A 10,572-nucleotide genomic window follows, 5' to 3' on the forward strand; every position below is an offset into this window, starting at 1 on the left:
AATAAGGTGTTAAATTGACACAAGCAGCGCCCTGAAGCCTCCAATTGCAGCTCTCTGACATCATCCTGTACAATGCAAGACCAGCAGTCCTGCATTGTATGGAAGGAGGCTGGGGTCCCACCCACAACCCAGACCATTAGGCAGCGGAGACACGTGTCAGCTGCTGAGGAAGCAAGGAAAAAAGGCAAGTATATCCCATTATTCATCACCCCCTAGACAAAATGAGCAGTTAGCCCTTGAAGATAAAAAGGGGTTCACTGCAAGTGCAAACCGGTTCTTTTCACTGGAGTTCAGGTTTAAAGTGATACCTAAAGTGGATGTAAATCTGATTCATGAAATTTGACTCGGGCCCATCTATCTGTAGTGTTTACCTATCTCTCTTCAAAGCCCCAAGTCCTGTGGTTTTCTCCTGCTTCATTCTTCTGTTATCAGTATGATAACTTCTGACAAGTTCTCCTTCAATTGAGATAAAACCAGGCTGAATTTTGCGTTGGGGAGGTTGCTATAAATAGATTAGCAGAGAGCTGGTCTATTCACAGCATAGCTCTTCATGTTTCTGCCTATGTGGAGAGGGGGGTGTGTGCCTTTCCTCCAATCAGCTGTCTCACAGTGTATGGCAAAACTTCCCTCCTACAGGTGAATCAGGAAGAGACAATTCTAACAGGACGTGCACATTCTAAACAGTGTAGAAAGCTGAAGACAGCACATATACTAGTAAAACATATGTAGGAGGATTGTGTATCATCTGAGGCTGTTCACTTCACTAGGTATATGTGAGGGTTAACATCCATTTTAAGTCTCGTTTTCTTTTTTATTTTAAAAATAACAAACATGTTATGTTCTACCTACCTGCTCTGTGCAGTGGTTTTGCACAGAGCAGCCCGGATCCCCCTCTTCTTGGGTCCCTCGCCGACACACCTGGCCTCTCCCTCATGTGGAGTGCCCCCAGAGCAAGCAGCTTGGTATGGGGGCACCTGAGCCACAGCTTCCTGTGTCCATTCAGACAAGGAGTTGCCATTTGTCCCTGCCCTCTCCATCTCATTGGCTGACTGACTTTGATCGACAGCAGCAGGAGCCAATGGCGCCCCTGCTGTGTCTCAGTTAATCAGGAGTCCCAGACAGCTGATTATCTCATGCAACATCACTGTATTGACAAAGGGCTCAGGTAAGTATAAGGGGGGGATGCTGCACACAGAAGGATTTTTTATCTTAATGCATTAGGATAAAAAACCTTCTGCCTTTACAACCAATTTAATTATTAATAACCCAGTTTTAAATTTGGCAAAAAAGCTTCCCCCCCTATTTATACTTACTAGGGATACACCGATCCGATATTCGGATCGGATATTGGCGCCGATATGGCCATTTTAGATGGATCGGGGAATCGGTAACACTGACCGATCCACTGGCCGATCCGGTTTTTGCTTGGTAACGGCTCAGCCATCCCTTACTAGGTGCAGTAGTAGTATGGGATGGGAGCCGCTACTTCCTGTATAGGTCCAGCTCACAGTGATATCAGATGCACTCCGCCTGTGAATGGAGGAGCCGTACACATGAAGCAGCGGCTTTGCTCTGTACTGCAGCCGCTTGCTTTGTGTGTAGCTCCGGATCGGTTCCGGTATTGGTATCGGGGATTTCACAAGGCCAGATATCGATATCGTGTCCAAAAAAGTCGGATCGGTGCATCCCTAATACTTACCTGTGCCCAATATCAATTCAACACTGCATGAGAGCAGCATCGCTTCTCCTTCTCTCCTCACTGGCTCAGACACAGCAGTGGGACACACAGAGCGCGCAGCTCGCAAGCAAGCCTGCATGAGTGCCCCCATAGCAAGCGACTTTTTATGTTGCTATGGAGGCACTCAGAAGGAAGGGGGGGGGGGAATGGCCAGGACTGACAGTCAGGGACTCAAATAGAAGAGGATGGAGGCTGCTCTGTGCAAAACTATTGCACAGAGCAAATAAGTATACCATGTATGTTATTCTTTTTTTTTTTTAAATACCTTTACAAACACTTTAAAGTGTATTCGAACAGAAGAAGTAAAAATCAGGCACAGCTGATTTTTACACTGAAATAAGTATACAGAGGAGTACTACATTGCACGTAAGCTGACTTACACAGGAAGTGGGTTTAGTACCACAGCAAGAGGAAGCTGCGCAACCATCTTAGTCAACACTAACTACAGAAGCTTTTTCGTCAGTTATAACTTGTGACATAACAAACGTGTCAAGGGTGAGCTGGGATGCAACAGACAACTCACCGATCGTACGCCTTAACTCCTCGCATTCGCTGATATGTGGAAACTGCAGCATCTGTCGCCATTTTTTGCTCTTTCCTTTTCGGTTTCCTCCGCCACCTGTAAATAAACACGACACCTGACAGGCCCAATCCAGCATAACAGATGACAGGCAGTGTACGTAGGCAAATCCCCGACTAGGTTGGACTAGAGTTTCCACAAGATTTAGGAAAATACTATTACCATGCAAATAAATGAAAATGATCCCAAATATTGATTTTCCCTCTAAAACACGAAACGGGGTCAAGTGTCTCACGCACTACGCAAATACTAATGATGGGCAGAAACCTTATTTTAAGCTTAAAAAACACAGTTTACTTTGCTTTTGAAAGTGTAATGAATTGACAAAAAAAAGTGAAATCTACCCTGGAAGATTATCTGTTCAAAATGAAAAATCACTCATTCATGTAAAGATCCCCAAATCTGTTTGGAAAGCAAATCAGTAAAATGGACTGGGGAGGGGGGGGGGGGGGATTGATCAATGCCAACGCACAGGACTAAACAGGAACAGCGAGACAGAATGTGCGACAGACTCCTTAGCTGCTGTGACAAAATAGGGGACATTTACTAACTAAATTAGGTGACTCTATATAATGCAAATCAGGCTGCCTCTCAGTTAGCAAAGTCCATTTTTCTGTGCGTTTGCCAGCCCTGCGCCTGTAATCCTGGCAGCCAATTGCAACAGATTTGTAAAGGATCTGTGACAAATTTGTCCCTTTAGGCCCCCTTCACACTTGTGCGACTTGTCCTGCGACTTGGGACTGCAAAGTTGCATGACAAGTCGTACTTTATGAATACCGCTGTCGTCAAATGTGCGACTTCAAGTCGCAGACAGTTCAAAGTATTACCTGCACTACTTTGGCCCGATTTTGATGCGTTTTGAGGTCCATAGACCTCAAGATTACAAAGGCATTGCTTCAAGTGCAGTCAAAATCGCTGCAAAATCAAGTGATTTTTAGGTCACACAAGTGTGAAATGGGCCTTTGATGAGACAGATGGTCATTCTAAACTGACAAATAGTCAAGAAGTAGCCACTGTTACGGCAGCTAAAGGAGGGATTTATGACTCGAGCTGTAACTTTGTCCCACTGCTCCTGTTTGGGGCTCAGTCACACGAGCACAAAGGCCAAACGTGCAACAAGGCCATGTTTTGTTGCCTGCATCCAGAGCCATGCATCCATCCCTGTACGAATGTAAACACTCAGGTGTGTAGGAACATCCAAACAGCTGCTGCATCTGTCAGCCGGTCATTCATTTTTCAACAGGCTGCTGGCTCCAGCTACATAGAATACCTATACACCCCCCCCGGGACATACATAAACATGGCCTTTCTGCATGCTGCACTCTTGGGGGATCTGCAAACATAAAGACTACAAGTCCCATCTTCGACCGCCAAACAAGGACTGTAATCCCCAAAGGAGTGCAATTGTGCCATTACTGCACTTGTAGTCTACGGATACCTTCTTTATTCCCATAACTAAAGGCCCGTACTTTGGTAGGGACCTTTGGCTGGAGGATTAATCTTGCAGAACCAGATCATTGCACTGATTGCAGCTGCAATGCGTCGCTGGCTCCAATGATGAAAATTATTATTTTTTTTTTTTTGGAAAATTATTTTTATTAGTTTTTGTACAAAAATACAAAACAAAAAGTACAACAAACAGACAATTAGCACTACAACACTAATAGTTATTAATCAATGTGGGTGCATTTATTATTTTTTTTGTAAAACGTGGACTTTGCCTAAGTTTAAAGCGGTATTAAACCCAAAAGCAAACATTATATTGCACCTTATCAATTCTTGCTTGCATTTGTTTTTTTAGGCTTGCTTTTCTTTATTTTCACCTAGTGATCCTGTCAGTAAGAGCCCATTCACACAGGGGCGACACGACTTGCCGGGGCGACCTGTGTGCACCGCGACCTCGGCACGACATGCACGGACTTCATATAATTGAAGTCAATGCAAGTCGCCTCCAGGTCGCCCCAAAGTAGTAAAGGACCCTTTTTCTAAGTCGGAGCGACTTGTGTCGCTCCTATTAGAACGGGTCCTGTGCTAATCAATGGCAGGCGACCCACCGCGACTTGTCAGGCGACCAAGTGTGAATGGGGTCTTAGTCGGGGGGTTTTTTTTTCAACAGAGTACGCTGTTCCAAAGATGTGGCAGTTACAGGGATGAGACAAACCATTTACCACTGGTAGAGGTACTGACAGGGGTACCTACAATGATCAGCTTTTATTTATTTATGTAAAGCCTTTATCCCAAAAGAAAAAAATAATTTGTTGTAACAGCTTGGGTACCTGCAGTGTGAGCTAGAGTTTGGCTTCGATTTGTTAGTATATCTAAATCTGCTAGTCCATCTCACACTCCCCCCCCTTTCCCCAGATTGACAATGCTGCTGTCCAAAGGCGTCTCTGTTGTTCCTTCATGTAGAGTGGAGCCAGCCTAATACAGAAGGTGTGTTACTGCCCAGATCATCAGGTGAAAACAGAGGGAATAAAAGCTAAAGAAACAAAAACGAATGCAGACATCACATCTAGTGATTGGTAAGCTGCAATACATTACATTTTTGGTTTTGGGTTAATTACTGCTTAAAAGTATAAGTTCACCTTTACAGAGAATCTAACACCGGACTGCCTCCCCACTCCCCTGGCCCCCGTTGTACTTACCTCCCGCAATCCTCAGCTGTCAAGGCTCCAGCAAGCCACTCCAAAGGTCCGGTAATTAGAAATCCCTGCTGCTTTCTCTCCTCTTTGTCCAGCACTGCCAGTACAGACCAGATGGATTCTGATTGGTCAGCTCTGTCCATGTGATCAATTAGAATCGGTCTGGTCCGTAATGGCAACACTGGATGGACAGAAGAGAAAGCAGCAGCGATTTCAAATCTCTGGACTGTTGGAGCTGTTTGCTGGAGCATTGACAGCTCAGGATCACAGGAGGTAAGTATGGCGTAAACCAGGGGTCTTCAAACTATGGCCCTCCAGTTGTTCAGGAACTACAATTCCCATCATGCCTAGTCATGTCTGTGAATGTCAGAGTTTTACAAAGCCTCATGGGATGCATAGTTCTGCAACAGCTGGAGGGCCATAGTTTGAGGATCCCTGGCATAGACCAAAGGGGTGGGAAAGGGGTCCGGTGTTAGGTCACCTTTAGGGCAAATTTAGACTGCAACGCAGAGCGGCAGGAGTCTATCACATCATATCCCAATAAAATACATTTACATTTTTGGTTGTAACATGACAAAGTTTGGAAAATGGTAAGGGGTATGAATACTTTTTCACGGCACTGTATGTGTTCAGTTTTAAAGTGTAAGTTCACCTTTACAGAAAATCTGTAAGGTGAACTTACACTGGACTCCCTTTCTCACCCCCTCTCCCCCCCCAGTCCCGCTGACCTGGAGTCCCGTGATCACCCGTTGTGAGACATCGGGTCGCCACTTTACCGGTCCAGGGATTTGAAATCCCTGCGGCTTTTCTCTCCTCTTCTCCAGCGCTGGCAAGACAGGCTAGGCAGGTTCTGATTGGTCAGCACCATCCAATTAGAATGCCTCCTATCTGTACATGCAGAGAGGTAAATTTAGGAGATTAACCACTTAAGCCCTGGAAGGTTTACACCCCCCCCCCCCCCTTTTTCATAACCAGGCCATTTTTTGTGATACGGCACTGCATTATTTTAACTGACAATTGTGCGGTCGTGCAAAACTGCACCCAAATAAAATTGATGTCCTTTTTTTTTGCCAAACAGAGCTTTCTTTTGGTGGTTTTTTTGATTACCCCTGTGTTTTTTTATTTTTTGCGCTGTAAACAAAACAGGACCAATAATTTTGAAAAAACAAAAAAAACTTTTTTACTTTCTGCTATAAAACATACTCAATAAAAAATTTTTTAAAAAAAAAACAAATTTCTATATCCGTTTAGGCCAATATGTATTCTGCTACGTTTTTGGTAAAAAAAAAAAAAAGAAAAAATTCAAATAAGCGTTTATTGATTGGTTTCCGCAAAAATAATAGTGTCTACAAACTACGGGATAGATTTATGGATTTTTTTTTAATTTATTTATTTTTACGAGTAATGGCAGCGTTTATCGATTTTTAGTAGGATTGCGACATTGCAGCGGGCAAAGCTGACACTAAGTGACACTTTTTGGGGACCAGTGACACCAATACGGTGGGGGGGAGACAGAGATCCATGTCCCTGCTTAGCAGAAACACAAGATCTCCATCTTCCCCTCTACAGCAGTGGTCCTCAACTCCGGTCCTCAGGGCCCACTAACAGGCCAGATTTTTAGTATTACCTTGGGGAGATGCAGACTAGAGTACTGCAATCACTGAGCAGCAAATGATATCACCTGGGATGTATTTCAGTTATCTTGCAAATCTGGCCTGTTCGTGGGCCCTGTAGGCCAGGGTTGAGGACCACTGCTCTACAGAATGGATATCTGCCTTGTTTACATAGGCAGACTGCAGCTCTGCCTCTCTCGGAAACTATCGCCGGGCGGCAGCAAACTGACTGGCTCCTGCTGTGTCCAGCCCCATCAGACCCGAAACAAAAAGAAGAACAGGTACATGATTTTGCGCTGAAGGGCCGCCCTGCCGCAGTAGATGTGAGTGAGGCGGCGTGGATGCCTGGGTCCTTTCACACAGGCTTTCCGCCCGGCAGGCTCCATTTTGCTCAGCGGGGATCGATCCGCCGATCCCCGCTGAGCAGGCGATGACAGCTCCATCTCCGCTTACTTTGCAGAGACGGATCTGTCGGATCCCCGCTCTCCTCTATGGGAGATCGGATGAAAACAGACCACATGTCCGTTTTCATCCGATCCTCCAGTCTGATAGAAAATAGGGTTTCCATCCCGCTGGATTTCACGGAGAGGATCGGATCATATAGTGTCGGGTGTCAGCGGACATGTCTCCGCTGACATCCACTGCCCCATAGGGCTGCATGGAGCATCCGATCAGGTCCGCCTGAAAAAATTGACAGACGGACCTAATCAGAAAGCCCATGTAAAAGGGGCCTTAAGCAGTGGGGATCTCAAATCCACGGAGCAGTAAAGCGACGATCCGATGTCTCACAGCAGGTGCTCGCTGGACTCCAGATCAGCAGGACTGGAGGGGAAAGGACGAGGAAGGGGATCCAGTGTAAGGTCACCTTACAGAGTTTCTGTAAAGGTGAACGTAGCCTTTAAAGGGAACCCTAGAAGTAACGTAGCCACCCCAGCACAGGAAGTCTGAGAAAAGCAGAAAAAAAGCTTGCTTTTAAGAGACAAAACAAAGGAATAGAGTGATATAAGGTAAAGTCTACTTATATTTTGACATGTCTCATTTATTTTATTCAAAAAAAATCTGAGCTTAGTGTCACTTTAAAGTAGCTTCTTTACCCTGTTCTTGTGCCAACAAAAGCACCCATCGTTAGTCTCAATATTTCAGATTTTGTTTCTTTACAAATAAAAAAGACAATAAAACAAAATAAAAAATATATACAAAAAATACATTAAATAAACTGTACTACCCTAAATTCAACCACAAAGACATCCTCTAAAAGGAAAAAAAAAAAGATGATTTTCCCCCAAACAAATTTAGCAGAAGCAGCTTATTGAGAGCCTCCCCACGGTAAACTTTGACTGTGAAAACAATTTGCTCATCCCTAATGTTAAGCCAATAGTGAGTTCTTCTGATGTGTCTAATGACATCTCCCCAGACCCAGATATGTCCCAGATCTAGTGTGATTAGACATCTCCCCAGACATGTCCCAGATCTAGTGTGATTAGACATCTCCCCAGACATGTCCCAGATCTAGTGTGATTAGACATCTCCCCAGACCCAGATATGTCCCAGATCTAGTGTGATTAGACATCTCCCCAGACATGTCCCAGATCTAGTGTGATTAGAAATCTCCCCAGACATGTCCCAGATCTAGTGTGATTAGACATCTCCCCAGATATGTCCCAGATCTAGTGTGATTAGACATCTCCCCAGACATGTCCCAGATCTAGTGTGATTAGACATCTCCCCAGACCCAGATATGTCCCAGATCTAGTGTGATTAGACATCTCCCCAGACATGTCCCAGATCTAGTGTGATTAGACATCTCCCCAGACATGTCCCAGATCTAGTGTGATTAGACATCTCCCCAGATCTAGTGTGATTAGACATCTCCCCAGATCTAGTGTGATTAGACATCTCCCCAGATATGTCTCAAATCTAGTGTGATTAGACATCTCCCCAGACATGTCCCAGATCTAGTGTGATTAGACATCTCCCCAGATCTAGTGTGATTAGACATGTCCCCAGATCTAGTGTGATTAGACATCTCCCCAGACATGTCCCAGATCTAGTGTGATTAGACATCTCCCCAGATCTAGTGTGATTAGAAATCTCCCCAGACATGTCCCAGATCTAGTGTGATTAGACATCTCCCCAGATATGTCCCAGATCTAGTGTGATTAGACATCTCCCCAGACATGTCCCAGATCTAGTGTGATTAGACATCTCCCCAGACCCAGATATGTCCCAGATCTAGTGTGATTAGACATCTCCCCAGACATGTCCCAGATCTAGTGTGATTAGACATCTCCCCAGACATGTCCCAGATCTAGTGTGATTAGACATCTCCCCAGATCTAGTGTGATTAGACATCTCCCCAGATCTAGTGTGATTAGACATCTCCCCAGATATGTCTCAAATCTAGTGTGATTAGACATCTCCCCAGACATGTCCCAGATCTAGTGTGATTAGACATCTCCCCAGATCTAGTGTGATTAGACATGTCCCCAGATCTAGTGTGATTAGACATCTCCCCAGACATGTCCCAGATCTAGTGTGATTAGACATCTCCCCAGATCTAGTGTGATTAGACATCTCCCCAGACATGTCCCAGATCTAGTGAGATTAGACATCTCCCCAGATCTAGTGTGATTAGACATCTCCCCAGATCTAGTGTGATTAGACATCTCCCCAGACATGTCCCAGATCTAGTGTGATTAGACATCTCCCCAGACATGTCCCAGATCTAGTGTGATCAGACATCTCCCCAGATATGTCCCAGATCTAGTGTGATTAGACATCTCCCCAGATCTAGTGTGATTAGACATCTCCCCAGATCTAGTGTGATTAGACATCTCCCCAGACATGTCCCAGATCTAGTGTGATTAGACATCTCCCCAGACATGTCCCAGATCTAGTGTGATCAGACATCTCCCCAGATATGTCCCAGATCTAGTGTGATCAGACATCTCCCCAGATATGTCCCAGATCTAGTGTGATTAGACATCTCCCCAGATCTAGTGTGATCAAGTAAGAAGATCCAGCAGAACATCTCCCAGCTGACAACTTAGCCATGAAATGACAGTCATCATCTGCCTTCACATTGTCATTGATTTTCATCTGCAGCTTCACTCCCATCAACCCTCAGCAGGCTGATGATCCTGTATGGTGATCTATTATACAGCTCAAATGATCCTAACACTGTATTGCTGTACATGAATAAGAAATGCTGTGCAGACACCCATGCTTACATTCACACTCCTACACATACAATAGAGTGTCTCGCCTGCCCCATAGAAGTTTACTGAGCTCACCTCCATCCCTATACACACTCACCTTCCCTGGCTTTCAGCAGCACGGTGTTGGCTACTATGTTCTCGAGCTCCATAGGTCGGCCTGGCCGGGGGCTGCGAGCCTCGGGCGGCCACTCACTCCCTACCTGACTCTCAGCACCCAGCTGCCAATGACAGACCCCACCCACCCCAGCCAATCGGCGTTCCGCCGCACCCCCGAACAGGACGCCGATTGGCTGAAGTTTTCATTGCCACTAACTGTATTTCAGAGTGCGCCGCTCTAATCACTGTCTCCGCTGTCAGGAGGCTTGCGCGATGATTGGACTGCAATATGAAACGGGCGGGGCTAATGGCCAGCATTGCTAACTTGGTTGTGAGGTTGGGACGTCAGTCAGCCCTATCCTAATTTGTTTCCGAACCCCATAGGGGTGGAGCTTCCCGGACTGCACTACTGATGTTTTCCAAGTGTGGTGACGTTACGTGAGCCATGTGTTGGCTGGCGGAAGTTGGAAATGTGAGTGAGTGGCTGGCATGCTGACTGGAGTGTGCACAGCGCAAATGGTGCGGTAATACTATTGCTCTTCGCTAGCTATAAGCACCAGAAAGGCTGCGAGAATTTCCCTAGGCTTCTTCTCTGTATTCATATCATTTTCCGAAAGAAACGTGAACGTTGTTTCACTTTCCAAAGAATAAAAGAAAAAATCGAATTGGATCTAGTCTTAAAACG

At 45.4% G+C, this 10,572-nt stretch overlaps 1 protein-coding gene across 1 annotated transcript in view; it reads right to left on the reverse strand.

Annotated features, from left to right (window-relative positions):
- GRK6 (G protein-coupled receptor kinase 6) overlaps positions 1 to 10,016 on the reverse strand; it is a 120,180-nt gene extending 110,164 nt beyond the window's left edge. The window contains exons 1-2 of the mRNA XM_082252692.1: positions 9,889 to 10,016; positions 2,262 to 2,357 (exon numbers count right to left, since the gene is read on the reverse strand). Coding sequence (XP_082108818.1) covers positions 2,262 to 2,357; positions 9,889 to 9,940 — 148 coding nt within the window. The 5' untranslated portion in view covers positions 9,941 to 10,016. The remainder of the gene's footprint in view (positions 1 to 2,261; positions 2,358 to 9,888) is intronic.
- Positions 10,017 to 10,572: the final 556 nt, after the last annotated feature.

This window comes from Pelophylax lessonae (assembly GCF_965119305.1).
Source record: "Pelophylax lessonae genome assembly, chromosome: 4".
Taxonomy (NCBI): domain Eukaryota; kingdom Metazoa; phylum Chordata; class Amphibia; order Anura; family Ranidae; genus Pelophylax; species Pelophylax lessonae.